At 43.2% G+C, this 21,690-nt stretch overlaps 1 protein-coding gene across 2 annotated transcripts in view; it reads right to left on the reverse strand.

Annotated features, from left to right (window-relative positions):
- LOC141105922 (protein mono-ADP-ribosyltransferase PARP14-like) overlaps nt 1-21,690 on the reverse strand; it is a 166,832-nt gene that overhangs the window by 99,321 nt on the left and 45,821 nt on the right. For both annotated transcript variants that reach the window (XM_073596138.1, XM_073596146.1), the window contains 3 exons: nt 20,158-20,415; nt 9,758-9,982; nt 77-143 (listed from right to left, as the gene is read on the reverse strand). In XM_073596138.1, coding sequence (XP_073452239.1) covers nt 77-143; nt 9,758-9,982; nt 20,158-20,415 — 550 coding nt within the window. The remainder of the gene's footprint in view (nt 1-76; nt 144-9,757; nt 9,983-20,157; nt 20,416-21,690) is intronic.

Raw genomic sequence — 21,690 nt, forward strand, 5'->3', positions numbered from 1 at the left:
ACCTATACTCGAGTATATACGGTATACGTTGTACACTGCCAAAATGCTTATTAAAATGAATTTAACAAAAAATTACCTCCATTTTCATTGCACAAAATCAGTCGGTCTCCCAAATCCATGTGCAGCAGAGTCTCTCTGTAGATCTAGTACAATAAAGAAGCATTAATTTGTTTATTATAACAGTGCTATATTACAGTTCAAAAATAACAAGTATTCTTTATTTTGCAAATACCCTGTTTCCCCGAAAATAAGACCTAGCGTGATTGTCGGTGATGGCTGCAATATAAGCCCTACCCCCCAAATAAGCCCTAGTTAAAGTCCTTGTAGGTCTTACTTTCAGGGTTGGGCTTATTTTCAGGGAAACAGGGTAGGGCTTATTTGGGGGGTAGGGCTTATATTGCAACCATCACCGACAATCACGCTAGGTCTTATTTTTGGGGAAACAGGGTACCAGTGAATTTAAATGTGACGTGCTCTACTAATTTCCTGGCATTTTAGATTGGAGCAAACGTTATGACATTTATATTGTGCAATATATATATATATATATATATTAGAGATACAGTATCATGGAATGCACCCTGCATAGGTGTGAGCGGGGCTCACATGGAGACCAGTTTCTGTGGCAAAGCATATTGGAATCCGTCAAAGCGGGTCCGCCTGCTCAGTGGGGATTCTCTTCACTCATCCACACTCAGTAGGTGGAATACAGGACCGTGTCCTGTGCACAGCAGCTGTGGAACAGTGCCACCCTTTGATGGATGCTGTCTGCAGCATCACACACATTAAAAACAAACAGTGAAACCAGAGCAAGGAAAAGAAAACGTATATGAAACACAACATAGGAATACCTGGCTGGAAGCCGCCCTTGGTTAAACCAGATGGGGCAGTGCTCGCTGGCCAACTCTATTTCAACATCAGAGTGGTCATCCACTAGGGATTATTCAATGGCCTCAGGTGTCTGGGTGATATCATGGGTAGGCATAACATCCTCACCTGGGCTGATTTTCGGGTCACTAGGAGAGTCTATAAGGTCATTAGGACATTCGGGTTCTCAGTCCTCTCCAGCAGTTGGTTCCTCAGAAGGGGCAGTTGGGACTTTGTGGATCAGAGACTGATTTGAGGAGCCAGGGTCCTCCCAGTTGGCCAACAGACTCAAAGGAGAATCTCTGCCCAGTACACAGGGCCTTACATGTTCCAATTAAGGCATTTCATGTTGGCTTTGGGGCCCTCAGACACAACGTCATACACAGGGGATGGAGGAAATGGTTGCACTTCCACTCAATATAGGGTGGTCTCCCACTAGTGCTCCAGCTTACTTCCCCTCTTGAACCTTTGATTTTTTACTAACACCTGGTCCTGCTCCCTCATTGGGACCTGCCAGTACCCACTAGTCAAGTCCAAAGTGGAAAAGTAATGTGCCAGGAGTGATTCCTCTACCCTTGGTAGTGGATAGGCATATCACTAGGTATAGGCATTGAGCTTGCAATAGTCCACATGGAAGCGCAAATTGCTGTCCTCCTTTCACACCAGGACAACGGAGGTGGCCCACGGACTGTGGCTCTCCATGATTATCCCGCTTTGCAACATATTGTGGATCAGGTCTTTGACCTCTTGGCAAAAGGCAGGTGGTATGTGCTGGTATCTCTTCTGAATAGGGGATGTACTCCCTGTATGTATTAAATAGTCTATGGCTGTCGTGCAACCATAATCATCAGGGCCAGCAGTAAAGACCCTCAGGGGTCAGTTTCTACAACAGCTGATGGAGGAGGTGCTGGTGGGGAAGTTGGTACTCCTAGAAGGGTATGGCCAACTGCTCCAGCAACTGTTGGTACTGTTAAACATCTAGAGAGGCCATGGCGGACTGCAGGTCCCAAGTTGATTAGCTGAATTAGCCCCCTACCCTGATGGACTTTGGATAAGGTGCGAGCCATCAAATATTCTCTTAGAACCTCAAGGTCTTTGTGAGTCCCCATCATGACCATGGTCCCTTGTCACTTTTGTGAGCCCTACAGGCACCAGACTACTTCTTGAAGAGGGGCTAGCAATAGTTTCTGCTTTGGTGGAGTACATACAATGCCTACTCGATTGGTCTGCTGCAAAGCCAGACAGTCCGGAGACCACAGCCCCGTTTGGGCTTATTCACTTGTTCAACTTCTGCCCTGTCTGCAGGGACCACAACAAGGAAGGAGCCAGGGCCTCTTCTACCACGTACAGAGGTTCACTTTCCTTTGCAAAGGCAACTGCTTCCGCATCTTCCTGTTCCTGGCCCACCGCTTCCACCACTATATCCTTAAACATGAGAGAGTGTTGGGCTCTCATTCATTCTTGCAAGGCCTGCCAAATGAGACCAGCACTCACTCCTCCTATGAACTGGTCCCATAATTTATCTGGGGCACCTATGTCTGCACACCCCTGCAAGTCCTCCTTCTCCAAAAGTTTACAAAGTTGTTGGAGAGCTACAGCAAAGTCCATCAGGTTCTCGTCCTCTTTTTTGCCTGCAGGTGAAGAATCTGCAGCTCATCTCAGGCTAGATCACATTCTCTCCAAATAAGCTCTCTAACTGTGCCATGATTTGCTCTGTTAACACGCTCAACCTCTGGAAGTGCCATGACTGCTTGGCAGGCGTCATCCGTTAATAGCTAGTTCCGCAATAAGTCTGGAGGGTATCTGATAGAGGCACATAGCACTCTACAATCTCTCCACCCACTCCATTATTGAAATACTCGACCCATTGAATTTGGGCACCAGGGACAGGGCTTTTTCTGGTGGCACCATGGTGGCCCTCTCTCTCCCATCCGCTGCTGAATGGGGCATATGCTGATGACTTAAGCTAAGTTTGAGTGGGGCACACTCGGAGGATTTCCGTGCAAAGTGTTGACACTTGACCGCATCCGAAAGAGGAGGCAGCTGGAAAGCAGACTGGCAACGGGACACTTGATTAAGGGAGGGCTAGTGCCAGAGACACAGCAGCAGTCCCTATTCTATCCCACCTTCACAGGAACCTCTCCCTATGCTAGACAACATGTCCCTAACCAGCAGAGGTTCTGTCTCTGAACTGACCATTCGCCATAAGCACACCACCCGAAGGTGGTCCTCTGATGACATCTACTTGCGGCCTCAGAAGAATATGGGTTCCCTTTCGCCCTCCCTCCTTCTGCACGATGGCCACCAAAGAGCACCACCTTTGCAGAGAGGGCAAACTACACCTGCCTAAACATGGTTCAGATCATGTTTCCCAAACCATTAGAAGAGTACCACTATATTTTAATTTCACTGTGTACTGGCTTTGTTCTCCTGTGCTCTATTGTTTATGCAATCTGGTTACAAAATTATTGTTTAAACAGTCAGTACATGGTAATAACCAATGCATATTATGAGCAATAGTGTTTGAACAAAGAACTTTGTTGGCTATAACAAACAATCAGGTTCTCCATTTTACTTTCACACACTGCATTGGAAAGATAGGAGGTAAAAATTGGTCTTTCAGGACCTTTCAGTTGTGTAATATAAATAATATGTAAGATAGGAATTATTCTATGAAAGAAGCTGAGGATGCAAGCATTGTAAAAATTCTGCTCTGAGGCAACACCTGGGACCATGAGGGACAAGGTTAGATTTAATAAACAGAGGATAATGTCATTAAAATTCAATGCATACAAAGGGCAACTGTGAAAGTGATGCACATGAAAAATACCCAGTTCCTACGTATGGCAGGTATGCACATATGCTACAGCAGAATATTATTCTGAACTTTCTACAACATGAAGTAAAATGGATGAAAATGTAGAAAACTGTAGAGCAGGGTGACTCTGAATCATATGGTGTACTAGAATATCAGAAGGTGCCTGAAAGTCACTTTATTTGGGTAAACTGATGTTCTGTCACTATCAGAAACATATTTTTGGATTCCAAGTTAAATATATTAATATACCTAAGGGTATTTTGATATTGCAGCTACTTATGAATTGACACTGTAAAGTGAACCGGGACTTTCAAGTATTTACATATTCTTAACAAGCAGTAAATTAATCTTAAAAATTGCCTTTACTGACATCTGTAGCAGCAAGAACTGTATAGCAATTAAAGCGGCTGTATTGTCAGAATAAGCAATAACTGCCATCCCCTCTGTTTTATCAAGATCTAAAGTACTGTGCATCCGGCCTTGCACCTCTGGTACAAAAAAGACATGCAATCGTTACTGTCCTCAGATCCCTCACCCCTCACTTCTTTGTTTGACCACCCCGCACTACCTCAAGACAGAGGCTCTAACACAATAGGCCCCTACTCCCGCTCCACCTGGCCTGTGGCGAGCACATTTGTGGACCCCACCTCAGGAACGCCCGTGGTGCCAAATGACCAGGGCAACTGGCTCACAGCCCTTCGCATATCCTCCTTTTGTTCAGACTTTTTTTCCTCTTCTCAGATTCACAGGCCCCTAACAGGATACGAACAGCTGTGCCCTCTTTCAGAAACTCCCAGACACCTGCTCTCTACCATGTACATGCTGCAATATGCACTGCTGAATGATCAACCCCACTCTTACACCAGGAAGTGGTCCACGGATCTGGGAAAGGAACTTCACTTGGCAGACTGGCAAAAGTCATACTACTTCACACACAAATCCTCAATATCTTGTTACATCCAGGAGAAAAACTTCAAACTTCTTTCCCGATGGTACAGGGACCCTCAATCTCTCCACAAAATATTCCCATCTGTACCTCCCTCGTGCTGGAGATGCGGGTCGGTAGATGGAAGTTATTTACACATATGGTGGGACTGTCAATCCATTCAGCCCCTCTGGTCACAGGTCTTTGCCATATACAGCAGTCTATGTGATCGGCCCCTGCAACCTTCCCCAGAAATAGCCCTACTATCCATGCTCCCTGGCTCCATAGCTTCCCAGAAACGTACCTTATTGTGCTTCTTCCTCTCAGCCGCCAGACAGCTTATACCCTTATTTTGGAAAACTTCCACTAGCCCCCCTGGCCTTATGGGTCTCCACAGTCAATGACATCATGCGCATGGAGGAGATGTTAGCCCTTGATAATGACAAATTTAAGATCCTATGGATCGACTACTCTACATCAGACTCCCTGAAAACTTTGTTGACACCCCAAGGTTAACCCGGACACATATCCTATTTATACCATACAGGTTTGCCGCACCAAGGTCTGCCCAAGCCCCCTTCACCTTTACCCCTCTCCTTTCTTTCCCTTCCCCTTCTCCCCCCTACTCTTCTTCTCCCTCCTCTCTTCTTACAAATATAACCTTTCACCCCATTGTCAGATGTTGTATCCTTTAACCAGATTAGCCCTCACGGTTCCTTGAACAGGTTGTTACCGTCTGCTCTTGATGGGTGGCGGGATATCGGTGCTCTTGTTGAGAAGGTTTCGTGTTGTATACTGGAAATGTGACATACTTTGTACTATCTATGATATTGACATCTGACTACTACTTATGGTACCTTATTTTGTTAATGACAATAAAAACATATTTGACTCTAAAGTACTTTGCATCCGCTTTTTTGAAATTCAAATACTAAATACCTTTCCTATGTAGGGATGTCACAGGGCCCCTGAGGCCTAATGGTGACCTCCAGAGTTAGGGACAGCTGACATCCTTCTAAGAAGAGTGGGTTCCGAGACATGGTGGGTGTAGTGCAAGGTAGATTCATGGGTGCCAGACACTTCTTGAATGCAAAAAATTTATTTTCTCTTGAACAGAACTGTGGGAGAGAGGATGAGGGCCAGGACACCCTTAGGTAGTTGCAATGTTAATTAGCAGACTCCAAGACTTCTATAGGTAGACAGCCATGCGGGGAAAGGCACCCAGCCAGCACCACATCTGCATGTGTAGACTTGCTGTCTCCTATGGCAATGAACTTAAACAGTTTCTAATAAAGGTTGCAATGAACTCTTTCACTTCCTCCACAATCTCCCTTTTAGACCTTCACTCAACTGAGCTCCCAGTCTATCACTTAGACCCGCTGATCCACTGCCACTGGATCTCCTGAGCTCTTCCAATCTTCTCACTAAGTATCTTCCTCAAGCGTCACTAATGCATCCCTGCTGGGTCCCTAGCTTGGCAATAACAGATACTCCTCTAGCGTCACCTCACTGGCCTGCTCGGTCCCTGGCTTGGCACAAAAGACTGCTCTCCAAGCGTTACCGCCGCTGGCTGGGTCCCTAGCTTGACACATGCTGAAGCTTCCCAATTCTTCACCATCCCCGGTGGGTGAGAATTCTGCTCTGGTCCTTGCTTCAGCTACTCACGGTGATCCCTGGTAACAAGGTGGATGGTCCTTTAGTGGTGACAGCTTCCCCTCTACCTCCGACCATGACAGGTTCTCCAGCCGGCAGAACCGTCACTTTTGGTTGGACTGCAAGCCGGAGTCCCAACCCTGTACTGCTCTCTTGCTTCTGGATAGGCCTTCAGACAGCCTAGCAGCCAGATTTACCCAGGATAGCCTCAGGCTCTGGCCTAGCAGCCCGGGGCAATACAACACACATCCACCCAGACAGCCATCCAGGTGGCACAGAACCCCGATCACCTGACCTTACCCAAATAAATAGGCTCTCCCAGCAGGCCAAGGGACCCAAGAAGATCCCTGCCCGTTGGCTGAGATACCCCATCTATTCCTAATCTGTCCTTGCAATGCCCTTGTCTTATCTAATGCCACCAGATACCCGGCCATCTAGTGACAGAAGAGAGAAGTGCAGCAATTCCAGAATTAGGGTGGAATCAATTGATCTCCTATCAATTGGCCAAGGCAACTATATAGGGTGCTACATCTAAATACATTTTCTTACAGCAACTCTGTGCTGTCACATGTCCTACTCCGCTCTCCTTCCCCAATTTAAGGAGAGCTGTGAGAGGGGCTGAGATTCCCCTCTGACATCAGCTGGCCAGCAGAGGGAGGCCGCCTGACTGCACAGTGGTGCTGTGCAAAAAGGTATTTAGGATTCGAATGAAAAAAAAAACAGATATGTAGTACTTTATAGCTTGATAAAACAGAGGGGATGACGATTATTTATAAATGTTATTTTCAAGCCACAGGGAAGAGCAGCAGTAGGGGAGGGGCAGAGAGGAGAACGCTCTAACACACAGGCTTTGGAATGGACAGGGAGAGACTCAGAGCAGAGAGTGGGATGATGGAGGCATGTAAACTGACCACGTGTCATGGATCAGCAGCCATGATTACTGTGGTCAGCACACACAGGGGGGACACAGGAACAGGCAGGATCAACCAGGTATTTTACAGCATTGAAAGAGACAAAGTACACTGCACAAGCACTGTGCTATAGATCATGCCCTAAAGGATGTTTTTTCCCTTTAGGGTTACAACCACTCTAATCCTCTAAGGACTTCTGTGCCTCTGCTGTGAACTTTAAGTGGTTGTAAAGACTAAAGGTTTTTCACCTTTATGCATTCTACGCATAAAGGTGAAAAATCTTCTGGTTCCAGGCCCATCCCGATCCAGCGATGCGCACGGGAGCAGCAGTTCTCCCGGGCCTCTCCATCCTCATGGCTGAGACACAGCAGCAGGAGCCATTGGAGGAGGGAGCAGAGGGTGGGTCTGAGCTGTCTTATGGACACACAGAGGTGGCTTGGGACCCAGCATGCACAAGTGCTCCCAAAGAAAGCAGCTTGCTATGGGGGCACTCGGCAAGTGGCAGGGGCCAAGAGCACCAGCAAGAAACCTGAGAAGAGGAGGATCAGAGCTGCTCTGTGCAAAATTACTGCACAGAGCAGGTAAGCATAGTATGTTTACCATTTTTTTAAAAATATAGAAATAAGCCTTTAATATCACTTTAAGGTGGGATTATTTAGCTTTTCTTTGTTTACACTGGAAGGCTGCCAAGTCATTGCTGGAAATGGGGAGAAGAGTGAGCTAAGCTGCTGAAAGAACTTCAAAGTCTTTAGTGCTTGTGCTGTGAATTTTCCCATTACCTGCAGCCACAGGGAAGGCTTGTTTTAACTCTCTTGCTTCCAGGCCCTGCTCTTTACTTTTAACCTTTGGTGGCTGGACCCCTTTTGCCATCAATTTCTTTTTCACATTTCTCAATTTTTTTACTTACAGCTTTGAACGTTTTTAAAATACTCCCAAGCCATACCTTTTTTGAAGGCATATGACCCACAGATAAAAAGATGGAGCTGCTAACTTGGCATCTCCCAATATTTGAGCAAAACAAAACAATATTTTCTATAAAAAATACTTTTAAATTATTCTTAACACACACAAACACAACATAACTTATAAACTCCTGCTAAAGCAAAAACCTTTATTGAGTTAATAAATATTTGAAATTTTTAAATTCTGTCTTTTTTTGAAATTGTGAAAAAAAAAAGTTCACAACTGTAAATAAGAAACTTGTGTCACAAATCTAGAGGTAGCTTCACAACTATGCATTGTGGTAAAGCCCAATCTGCAGTGCTATTATTTTTTAATGTATTTTATGTTTTTTTTGTTCTTTGTTTTGTTTTTTAACAAGTACTGTCACTAGGGGACTTATCAAGGAAAAATCAGGGTTCTAAACAGACCCTAATGCTTGATTTTGGAGTTGGGGAAAGGGATGGAGGGCACACTCCAGAAAGTACTCATTCTCCTTCTCCCCTGCTGTCCAGGACTTACTACTGAACATGAGAGTGCTCACTACTGAGCACTTTTGTGTTCATCCACAAATGGAGACATTTACCAACCTCCCCACTCACTATCTTGAATACAACACATCCTCCCCCCTATGTGCCCATAATACAGTCCCCTCTACAACTTGCAGTCTCTGATGGTACAGGCAGAGGGAGAGCAGTGATCATTAGAGGGCACACAGGAAGCATCAGATTGCAAAGGGGTTCATATTGTGGATACACAGCAGGGAGGATCTGAAAGACACAGTCACACGCAAAGCAGCAGTGGCAGGGTGAAGATGAGGGGCGGGCTTACATTTCTTGAAAAAGACTGCAATCAGTAGCTTCTCAGCAGCTAATCACAGCTACTCATTATTTAGCAGAGTTTAGGGGACCCTTCTGCTATAAGTTCAGAGTGGCTGAAGTGATCATGAGCTTATAATGTAAGAGAATGCAAGGTTTACTGAGCTGGCCAGCTTCTGCCGTAACCCTTTTGCCGCTGACAGTGAAATACTTAAATTGTTTACTGCTTCAAAAAATAGCAAAGACTTCAATGTGCATAGCTTGATCACATGTTTACTTAATTGATAATTATATGATGATTATTATGAATTTTTCATATTTACCATCCTCACGTTTTTTCCATGGAATTATAAATTATAGGCTCTAAGAGTAGAAGGCATTGAACTAGTTGGATGTCCACTGATTAATTGCAGACATTTATGGACTTTCATAGCTGCTAATTTTCTTTGACTATTAATTCCATCTATATATTTGATGCTTTCCTTCTTGCTTCTTTGGTATTTCATATATCAGTGATTATTTCTATGTGCCACTTTTGACAGTTATGTAGCTTTTTTTTTTCATGTACTGTATTTCGAATATCAATAACACTGACTCTTTGCTTTAGCCTGTTACACAAAAAATACATTCTGTACATACATTTTTAAAATTGCAATATTCCCTGCAATAATAAACATTTCTAGTAAAGTGTTGCTGCTATTTTGCTTGTATACTGTAGTTATGGACTATATGATATTTTATGCATTCTGCACCAAAGTAACTGATATTTTATATATTTCTAAAGCAGATTTCCTGACTCCAAACGTTATAATTCCCATATACTTACAATATAGGGAACCTGATATTCCCAGGGAAATACAATCTCAATTTTCTGTAAACTATGATTTCGTGCACCTTCCACAAACAATTTTACTACTTCTCCGATCAGTTTTGCTGCTGTTTCTTCTGGAACTTTCAGTTTCAGCCCAGGTCCTATAACTGACATTGTGAGTAAACTCCAATTCTTAGACTTACAAATATCAAGCATGTTCTTAATCCCTTTCTTCAAAGCCTGCAAAAAAAGCAGGAAGCAAATTTAAATAGTAGAAATAAACTTCTCATTACATAGGCAGAATCTTATAAAAGAGATGAGATGTACAGCAGATACGTCCCAACTTTTTGATAATGGAAAAGGGGATACCCATTAGCAAAAAGTTTGTAGGCAAAAAGCACACCCCTGTTAACACTGAGAATTAATACACAAAAATTATTGGTTAAACCTACACATGATTTTTTTTTTACCAATTCTATTTCTGTATACTTTATGAACAAAAAATTCAATCGGCGCAAGCAATCACTCTTATAAGAAAATATTGCCAGTTGAACACGAAAGGATTTTTCACACAGCCCCGCGACAGTATATACAAGCAAACATAGTGCAGTGCAAATTATAAAAGACAAATGTAAAGCTACTAGTGTTAAAATTGTAACATCACAATAAATACTGTGAACATACAGTATCTCACAAAAGTGAGTACACCCCTCACATTTTTGTAAATATTTTATATCATTTCATGTGGCAACACTGTAGAAATGACACTTTGCTACAATGTAAAGTAGTGAGTGTACAGCTTGTATAACAGTGTAAATTTGCTGTCCCCTCAAAAGAACTCAACACACAGCCATTAATGTCTAAACCGCTGGCAACAAAAGTGAGTACACCCCTAAGTGAAAATGTCCAAATTGGGCAGAATTAGCCATTTTCCCTCCCTGGTGTCATGTGACTATTTAGTGTTACAAGGCAGGTGTGAATGGGAAGCAGGTGTGTTTAAATTTGGTGTTATCGCTCTCACTCTCTGTACGTGTTACGTTCAACGGTACTTCATCATATTACGTGTACGGGAGGAGGAGCCGCATCTAATGACATCACCCGCTGCTATCCTTTGGTGCCGAAGGGAGATTGGCGCTTGCTGTGTTTTGTTACATACTGAGAGGATCGTTTGTGAGTGTTTTACCTTTTAATAAACGTGTGCACTTTTAAACAGCAGAGCGCACCTAGATATATTATTTTTCCACATGTATCTGGGATCGAGCTGTTATTCTGGAACCCTTGATGCTTTACATATTATTCCCCTGTACGGAACAAGCGTTATTGACCTGCTGGTAATTCAGAAATCCATTATTTGAGGTGAGTGCGCTAATTGTCTGTGGGTAAAGGGATTTACCACCTGGAGTGCCATTTACATCTAATTTCTCTTCATTACGTGTGGAATCCTTCTAGCTCATTGCGGGACTTTTGGGCTAAATTTTGGACTTTTATTTTGCTGTTTTATATGTTCACAGTATTTATTGTGATGTTATAATTCTAATAACAGTGTTAGTTTTACATTTATCTTTTATAATTTGCGCTGCACTATGTTTGCTTGTATATTTCTTTATACTGGCTTTTGAAATGTACAAATGCAACAATTTGGGAATTTTATGAAAGGTTTAGCACTGTAAACACTTTTTAAAAGCTAAATTGTGCATTTTATACATATATACGTAGCAGATCAAAATGGGGGACAAATGAGGAGGAAAGAAGGACAGACTTTGTTTTAACAGAGGGACAGTCTCGCCAAATCAAGAACAGTTGGGAGTTATGCAGTGTACAGTACACTTTCTTTGATCTCTGACTTGACAGTGTGGAATTTCTACAGTCCAACAATTACTATATCAAGCCAGATTTGTAGTAGTAGCAAGTCAAGGACAATGACAGGCAAGCTACATACTTTTAAAAAAAGCTATTTGTAGTCTTACCTTAAGCATATCTTATATCTATATCCTACATATCTGGGTAGGACAGAGAGCCAATTACTGGAATCTGAAAAAAAACATGTCTACAGACATGCACCCACTATACTTACACAGAAGAGAAATTTTACATTTTTGCAGCTGTAGAACATCTTGGCTGGTTGCAGAGTGGAATGAGAATTAAAACATATTTTCTAAAAACCTAGTAAATGTATGTCATTAAATCATAGCCTGTACAGCAATTATATATGCCATACATTTTTAAAAAGTGGAGACTTCTTTATAACCAAAGCTGCCTCCATGGTGTCAGAGCTAATTTTATTAAGCATGGATGAGAATATTGCAAACATGCCCTTTAAGTGACCAGAACTTTTACTGGCTTATAACTGATGTCCTGGGACTGGGAATATGCTATAGGCCCCCTAACCTAAGGTAAGAGGGGAAGACGGACCTCCTATCACAATCTGGATGAGCAGCAAGGATGGGAAGTGTTATCATAATGGGGAGGTTTAATTATCCAGCTATAGACTGGGCAGAGGGAACCACGCATTTGTCTAAGGCTCGCCAGTTCCTAAATGTCTTGCAGAAAAATTTCATGGGTCAGATGGTACACGCACCAACTAGAAATAAAGCGTTACTAGATCTACTGATTACCAACAATACAGACCTGATCACGGACGTGGAAATATGGGGCAATTTAGGAAACAGCGATCACAGGTCAATCAGCTTCAGTATAAATCACATAAATAGGAAACAAAAGGGAAATACAAAGACACTGAATTTCAAAAGAGCCACCTTCCCTACAAACCTTGCTAGAAGGCATAAATTGGGATAAAATCTTAGGAACAAAGAACACGGAGAAGAGTCCTGGATGGCTTAACGCCAATGAAAAAATGCATATAAATGCAAAAGATAAGGCCTTCAAAAAATACAGGGTCGAGGGATCATCATCAGCATTCAGTCTTTATAAAGAATGCAACAAGAAATGTAAGGGTGCAATTAGGGAGGCTAAGATAGAACACGAAAGGCACGTAGCGGAGGAGAGCAAAAAAAAAAATCCCAAGAAATTCTTTAAGTATGTAAACAGTCAAAAAGGGAGGACAGACCATATTTGCCCCTATAAAGAATGAGGAAGGACATCTGGTTACAAAGTCTGGGGAGATGGAGAAGGTATTGCAGTTATTCTTCTCCTCAGCCTTCACAAGGGAATCGGGGGGCTTCGGTAACCAAAACTGCAGTGTTTATCCTTATGACACATCACAGGAAGCACCCTCATGGCTAACAGAGGACAGAATTAGAATTAGAATTGGGAAACTTAACATTAATAAATCACCGGGACCGGATGGCATGAACCCGAGGGAACTCAGTCAAGTAATTGCCAGACCATTGTTCCTAATTTTTACTGACAGTCTACTGACTGGAATGGTACCAGCGGATTGGAGAAAAGCCAAGGTAGCACCAATATTCAAAAAGGGCCCAAAATACATCCCTGGGAGTTACAGACCAGTTAGCCTAACATCAATAGTATGCAAGCTCTTGGAGGGGGTGATAAGGGACTATATACAAGATTTTAGTAATGAAAACTGTATCATTAGCAGTAATCAGCATGGATTCATGAAGAATCATTCTTGCCAAACCAATCTATTAACCTTCTATGAGGAGGTGAGTTGCCATCTAGATAAAGGAAGGCCCGTAGACGTGGTGTATCTGGATTTTGCAAAAGCATTTGACACAGTTCCCCATAAACGTTTACTGTACAAAATAAGGTTCATTGTCATGGACCATAGGGTGAGTACATGGATTGAAAACTGGCTACAGGGGCGAATTCAGAGGGTAGTGATAAATGGGGAGTACTCAGAATGGTCCAGGGTGGAAAGTGGGGTCCCCCAGGGTTCTGTCCTGGGACCAATCCTATTTAATTTATTCATAAACAACTTGAAGGATGGGATAAACAGCTCAATCTCTGTATTTGCAGACAATACTAAGCTAAGCAGGGCATTAACTTCTCTGTAGGATGTGGAAACCTTGCAAGAAGATCTGAACAAATTAATGGGGTGGGCAACTACATGGCAAATGAGGTTTAATGTAGAAAATTGTAAAATAATGCATTTGGGTGGCAAAAATATGAATGCAATCTACTCACTGGGGGGGAGAACCTCTAGGGGAATCTAGGATGGAAAAGGACCTGGGGGTCCTAGTAGATGACAGGCTCAGCAATGGCATGCAATGCCAAGCTGCTGCAAGCAAAGCAAACAGAATATTGACATGCATTAAAAAGGGGATTAACTTCAGAGATAAAACACCTGGAGTATGCCGTCAAGTTCTGGGCACCAGTCCTCAGGAAGGATGTGCTGGAACTGGAGAGAGTCCAGAGAAGAGCAACACAACTAATAAAGGGACTGGAAGACATTAGTTATGAGGAAAGGTTATGAGCACTGAACTTATTCTCTCTTGAGAAGAGTTGCTTGAGAGGGGATATGATTTAAATGTATAAATACCGTACTGGTGACCCCACAATAGGGATAAAACTTTTCAGCGAAAGGGAATTTAATAAGACACGCAGCCATTCATGTCTTGTGGACTGAACTGAAATCTCAAACAATGTTATTAGCCTTCCCAGTAATCTTATTTAAACTACAAACCCCTATCTCTTATGTATTAAAGATATTTATAGCAAACCTAGAGCCCAAAGGCTTTAACTTATTGGGCTTTACTGCCACAGTGAACAGGACCCAATTATAAATAAAACGTAACAAATTTTATTACTTGATTACACATTAAAAATTAAAAATATAGTATTAACCGCTTGCGGACCAGCCGCCGCAGTTTCACTGCGGCAGGTTGGCTCCGCTGCGTGAAATCACGTTATTGTGCGTGATCTCGCGAGGTCCGTATAGCTGGCGCACGCATGCCCCCGTGAGTCCGACCACGGGTCCCGCAGACTCAATGTCCGCGGGGATACCCACGAAGAGGAAGAATAGGGAAATGCTGATGTAAACAAGCATTTCCCCGTTCTGCCTAGTTACACTGACACTGATCACAGCTCCCTGTAATCGGGAGCGGTGATCAGTGTCATGTCACACATAGCCCATCCCCTCCACAGTTAGAATCACTCCCTAGGACACACTTAACCCCTGCAGCGCCCCCTCCTGGTTAACCCCTTCACTCGCATTTACACAGTAATCAGTGCATTTTTAATGCTGTATAAACTGTATAAATGTGAATGGTCCCAAAGTGTCCAATGTGTCTGCCATAATGTCGCAGTCACAATAAAAATCACTGATCGCCACCATTACTAGTAAAAAAAAAAAAAATTATTAATAAAAATGCCATAAAACTATCCCCTATTTTGTAGATGCTATAACTTTTGCGCAAACCAATCAATAAACGCTTATTGCGATTTTTTTTTTTTTTTTACCAAAAATATGTAGAAGAATCCGTATCATCCTAAACTTAGGAAAATAAATTTTTTTTTATATATTTTTTGGGGATATTCATTATAGCAAAAAGTTTTAAAAAAAATGTTTTTGTTTCAAAATTGTTGCTTTTTTTTTGTTTATAGCGCAAAAAATAAAAACCACAGAGGTGATCAAATACCACCAAAAGAAAGCTCAATTTGTGGCGAAAAAAAGGACATCAATTTTGTTTGGGAGCCACGTCGCACGGCCACGCAATTGTCAGTTAAAGCGACGCAGTGCCGAATCGCAAAAAGTGCTCTGGTCTTTGGCCAGCCAAATGGTCCGGGGCTGAAGCGGTTAAAGATAGGGAGAAGGTGGGGTGTTTGTAGTCCAAATCATGAGAGCAGGCTAGGATATCAATGTGCTCCTCCATAGATATAGTACAGGTAGGTAGCTCTCTGGTATTTTTATCCTGTTTTCCATTAAATAATAAATGTTGGGTTGCTGATATTTTACTAGATGTCTGAAATAATAATGGTGGCTGTTACGCTGGTATGTGACATCATATTAAAGCGGTAGTAAACGTAGAAAACCTCTCCCCGCAAGATAGTGTCATAATGTGCTAGTATCTGTTGCATACTAACACATTATGAAAGACTTACCTGGAAAAGAAGCCCTCCAGCAGCGTGCTGTCACCGCTACAGGGGCGTCCATCTTCATCTGGCCCTTCTTCTGGGTTCTTAGGCTGCAGTCTCTTGAATGCCAGGATGACGTCACTCCTGTGACACAGAGCTCTGGATGAATGGCACGGGTATGCCGTTCCTTCAGAGCGCATGCTCCGGTGATGTCACTGGCTACTGCTCACTAGAATATCTCCTAAACGGTGCACATTTAGGAGATATTCATTTAATCTTTAGGTAAGCTTTATTATAGGCTTACCTGTAGGCAGAAATAAAAATAGAGCGTTTACTACCACTTTAACAGCTACTGGAACCAGGAGTTCAAGATATAATTATTATTATTATTATTATTATACAGTATTTATATAGCGCCAACAGTTTACGTAGCGCTTTACAACTTGAGGGTAGACAGTACAAATACAATACAATTTGATACAGTAGGAATCAGAGGGCCCTGCTCCTTAGAGCTTACAATCTAGGAGGGAAGGTCAAGAGATACAAGAGGTAATAACTATGGGTGATGTGCTGATTGAGAAGATAAATGTACAGTTGTTAGGTGGGGGCCAGATAGGCTTCTCTGAAGAGATGAGTTTTCAGGGATCGTCTGAAAGTGGATAAAGTAGGAGAAAATCGGACGGATTGGGGTAGAGCATTCCAGAGGATGGGGGAGGCTCTGGAGAAGTCCTGAAGGCGAGCATGGGATGAGGTGACAAGGGAGTTTGAGAGCAGGAGGTCTTGGGAGGAGCGAAGAGAACGATTAGGTTGGTATTTTGTGATTAGGTTAGAAATGTAGCTGGGGGCCAGGTTGTGGATGGCTTTGTAAGTTATAGTTAGTATCTTGAATTTAATTCGGTGACTGAGTGGCAGCCAATGGAGGGATTGGCAGAGGGGTGTGGCAGACGCTGAGCGGTTTGTGTGGTGGATGAGCCTGGCAGCAGCGTTCATGATGGACTTAAGTGGGGATAGCTTATTTAGAGGTAAACCAATGAGGAGGGAGTTGCAGTAGTCGAGGCGGGAGATGACCAGGGAGTGGATTAGAAGCTTTGTGGTGTCATTGGTTAGGAAGGGGCGTATCTTGGAGATGTTGCGAAGACTGAGGCGGCAAGCTTTGGATAGTGATAGAATGTGGGGTCGAAAGGTTAGTTCAGAGTCCAGGATTACACCTAGGACCTTGGCGTGGGGAGATGGGTTGATAGTTGAGCCGTTGATCTTGACAGGGAAATCAGGGGAAGTGGCACCTGAGGGAGGAAATATCATGAGCTCGGTTTTGGATAGGTTGAGTTTGAGAAAGTGATGTGACATCCAGGCTGATATGTCTGCTAGTAAGTTGGTAATGTGCGAGGAGACAGATGGAGAGAGCTGGGGGGTGGAGAGATAGATTTGGGTGTCATCAGTGTAGAGATGATATTTAAAGCCGTGGGAGGCAATCAACTGACCCAAGGAGGTGGTGTAGATTGAAAAAAGGAGAGGTCCAAGAACAGAACCTTGGGGGACCCCAACGGAAAAAGGAAGAGGAGAGGAGGAAGTAGAGTTGTAAGTGACACTGAAGGAGCGGTGGGATAGGTAGGATGAAAACCAGCGAAGAGTACAGTCATGGAGACCAAAGGAGTGGAGTTTTTTGAGGAGGAGGGGGTGGTCCACTGTGTCAAAGGCAGCAGAGAGATCCAGGAGAAGTAGTACAGAATAGTGTCCATTGGCTTTAGCCATTAGTAGGTCATTTGAGAGTTTAAGGAGAGCAGTTTCCGTGGAGTGTTGAGGGCGAAAACCGGATTGAAGGGGATCAAGAAGTTTATTCATGGTCAGATGGTCGCTTAGTCGGTTGTAGACCAGTCTTTCAAGAAATTTGGAGGAGAAGGAGAGTAAGGAGATGGGACGTAAGTTGTTGAGATTGGTGGGATCCAGTGAGGGCTTTTTTAGTATGGGGGTGACTAGCGCATGTTTTAGAGAGTTTGCAAAGATGACACGAGAGGGAGAGGTTGAAAATGTGAGTTAGAGAGCGTAGAATCGAGTCAGAGGGTGAGCGTAGCATTTGCGAGGGAACAGGATCCAGGGGGCAAGTGGTTAGATGAGTACTAGATAAAAGTTTAGCAACCTCAGTAATAGTAGCAGGGTTGAATGAGGGAAGTAATGATTGTGTCTGTGGACATGGGGAGGTTTTTGCGCATTGGTGATCTCCTCATGAATTGTATCAATCTTAGTTTTGAAGTGATTGGCAATCTCCTGGGCAGTGAGTGAGTTGGTGGGTGGAGGCAGTGGAGGACAGAGTAGAGTGTTGAAGGTAAAGAAGAGTTGACGTGGACTGGATGAGAAGGTGTTAATGAGTGTGATAAAGTAGGTCTGTTTGGCAGTGTGAAGGCAGGAGTAGTATTTTAGGAGGGCAGATTTATATTGTGTGAAGTCTTCCTGGGTCTTAGTCTTATGCCACAGGCGCTCAAGAGCGCGGCTACGTTTTCTGAGACTTCTGGTGTCATCTGTTTGCCAGGGTTGTAGCAGTCGGGGCCTAATTCTGCGTGTAGTGAGAGGGGCAAGCTTGTCTAGGGAGGAAGACAGTGAGCTGTTGTAGATGAAAGTAGCTAGGTTGGGGCAGGACAGAGGTGAGATTTTGTCATAGAGGTGATCAGTAGCAGAGTAGAGAAGAGAAGGGTTGAGGTGGCGAAGGTTTCTACGTGTAATTGTTAGGCGGTTGGAGGGAGAAGAGGTGGAAGACAAGGAGAGAGCAAAACTAATAAGGTGGTGATCAGAGAGTGGGAGTGGATTGTTGGAAAGGTTGCACGGAGTGCACAGATAGGAGAAGGCAAGGTGTTGCCGTTGGAGTGGGTAGGAGCCTGTATCCATTGCTTCAGGTCAAGCGATGAGGTTAGACTGAGAAGTTTAGAAGTAATAGTAGTGTTAGTGTTGACAGGGATGTTGAAATCCCCAAGAATAATTGTGGGGATTTCAGAAGAGAGAAAGTAGGGTAGCCAGGCAGAGAAGTCAACAAGAAAGGCTGATACTGGTCCAGGGGGCCGGTAGATGACAGCAATTCTTAGAGAAATGGGAGAGAAAAGACGAATGCAATGTGCCTCAAAAGAGGAGAGTGTCAGAGAGGGAGGTGGGTGAAGAACCTGATAGGTGCTGCATGGGGCTAGAAGGATTCCCACTCCACCTCCCTTACGTCCACTTGGTCTGGGGGAGTGAGTCCAGAGAAGGCCCCCATGGGAGAGGGAAGCAGGAGAAATAGTATCCGATTCATGAAGCCAGGTTTCAGTAATGGCAAGTAGGTTAAAGGAATTTGTGATAAAGAGGTCGTGAAGGGCGGTGAGTTTGTTGCAGACAGAACGTGCATTCCACAGGGCACAGGAAAAGGGGGGGCTGGTTTTGGAAAGAGGAATAGAGACCAAGTTCTGTGGGTTATGGCTCCTGCCAGAGGGTGTAGGGGGATGGGAGCGTTGGGCAAAGACAGATGATGGTGGCCCAGGGTTTGGGGATACATCACCAGAGATTAGGAGAAGCAGGAGGGTGAGGGAGGTAATGTGGGACTGTGATTTATGTGAAGGGGCATGTCTCAGAGTCCTGGAGGTTTTATCAGTGTATGGATGTAGAATGAGCGAGAGTTGGTAGGAGCAGTAGTAGGGAGAAGACAGAAGGCAGGGTGATATGTATAAACAGGCGGGTGGAGAGGGGGGGTGAAGGTAAGAGAGTTTGAGGAGAGAGGACAGGAGTGTCAGAAGCAGTGGTAGAGAGTGCATGTTACAGAGCGGAAGGCGAGCCTATTAGAGAGACAGGGTCACCTGCAGTCTGTTAGCTGCTTTCCAGTGCAGATTGCTGTATTTGCTTCGTGCAATCGCTGAAGTGCAAAGATTGAAGTGCATATCACTTCTAGAAAGAATCACTTAGAGAAAGAAGCCCCTGCAATGTGCTCCCCGAGCAATGTGCTCACCCCTTAAGGATGCTCAAATATATACTGTTATAAGGGTGGGGTTGAAGTTCGTTAATTAATCATGAGTGACTATAAGAATGCCTAACAATCAAAGTGGACTTTTTGCTTCAAAAGTTAGAATAGCAAGAGGCCAAGATAAGATCAACACATAAAACTCAGGTAAGACAGTCCAGAGCAACAAATAATGTCATGGTTGTGCGCACAGGGCAACAGATAGAGAAGGCCACATACCAGAGACACACGCACACACAGACAGCAGGCAGATCCCAATTTCAGTTAACGGTGGAAGATGTGGTTGAGCTGACACATACCAGAGACACACGCACACACAGACAGCAGGCAGATCCCAATTTCAGTTAACGGTGGAAGATGTGGTTGAGCTGACACATACCAGAGACACACGCACACACAGACAGCAGGCAGATAATATTACAATGATCATATTTGTAGAGCTTACTGCAATTGATGATGATCCACTTGGCCCATCCCATGGGAGGCAAACAATGAAGATTACAATTTTACAGTTTAGAGGGTAGTTGTTTCCAGGAATTGGTAGTTGAAAAATGCTTCCAGGTTCAAGAGTTGTACGATTATTAAGAACATTCGTAAATAGATTTTTGAACCGATCACCTCCCTTCTGTTGCAGATTTTTAGTAACATTCAAAGCTTCAAGAACCGGATTATTAGATACTAAAGGAGCAACCAGCACATCAGCCTGAAAATCAAATACAAAGGATCTATAAATATTTCTGGCATTGTCACCCTGAATGGAATGTAAAGTAATTATAAATGAAAGTAAGTAAAAAAACACAATTTTTAATTTTTTAAAATAACATACATGGTTTTTCTTACTCGCTCTGTGCAATGGTTTTGCACAGAGCAGCTCCGGTCCTCCTCTTCTCGAGTCCCCCATCAACACTCCTGGTCCCTTACCCCCTAATCATTCATGTTCGCTCTCAAGCAAGCTCTGTATGTCTATTGACACACACAGCGTGGCTCGGCCCCCTCTCGCCCTACTTTCTCTGATTGACAGCAGCGGGGGCCAATAGCTGTTCAATGAAAATGCAATGCACATAGCCGGATAGAGTTTGGGCTCAGGTAAGTATGGAGGGGGAGGGGGAAACTGCATGCAGAAAGTTTTTTTCCTTAGTTAAGCTGGACAGGTACTTATCCTTGCATTCTTTGACATGTTTCGCCTGATGCGCTTAATCATAGAGCATCCCCTTCTTTTGGATTATGCTGAGCATAATGAAGGTGCTGTTATATTTTAACCACTTACTAACCCTGGGTGAAAAAATAGCCAGAACACCTGCTTGCCTCCATACATATAATTGATGTCAGCTTAACAGATTATGTGCCCATCTGTGTTGTAGGAGCACTAATAGTGTCTCCCTTATGAATGAAAATGGTAAATTATGAAGCTCTAAGTAAATAATTCCCTCTCATTCTCATCTTAGCTAGTTTTTATATTTTTTTTTTACTTTTCATTAGTAGATAAAGCATTTTTTGTTTAGTTCATTTTTGTAGCATTACATAAAACATTTTTACAAAAAAAAAATAATGTCATTTGTAAATAGTTTTGTCAAACTTTTTGGATTTCCTATCAGATTCTGAATTAAAGACCATGGTCACCATGACCACTAGTGAGTGGAATCTACCGGCGGGAACACAAAAAGCAATACCAATCTGGCAAAGTCTCTAACCACTCCACATTCTCTCCAAAAGAAAATGTTTTTGCTTTACACACACTTTACAGGTTCATCCAACACAGTAAAACTGTGTCAGTGCATATACAGTGGGGAAAATATTTATTTGATCCCCTACAGATTTTGTAAGTCTGCCCACTTACAAAGAATTGAAGGGTCATTTGTTTTTATCATAGGTGTATATGATATGATAGAGACAGAATATCAACCAAAAATCCAGAAAAAAACACATGATACAAATGTTATAAATTGAGTTGCAGTTCAGTGAGTAAAATAAGTATTTA

The sequence above is a fragment of the Aquarana catesbeiana genome, linkage group LG01 (assembly GCF_042186555.1).
Source record: "Aquarana catesbeiana isolate 2022-GZ linkage group LG01, ASM4218655v1, whole genome shotgun sequence".
Taxonomy (NCBI): Eukaryota; Metazoa; Chordata; class Amphibia; order Anura; family Ranidae; genus Aquarana; species Aquarana catesbeiana.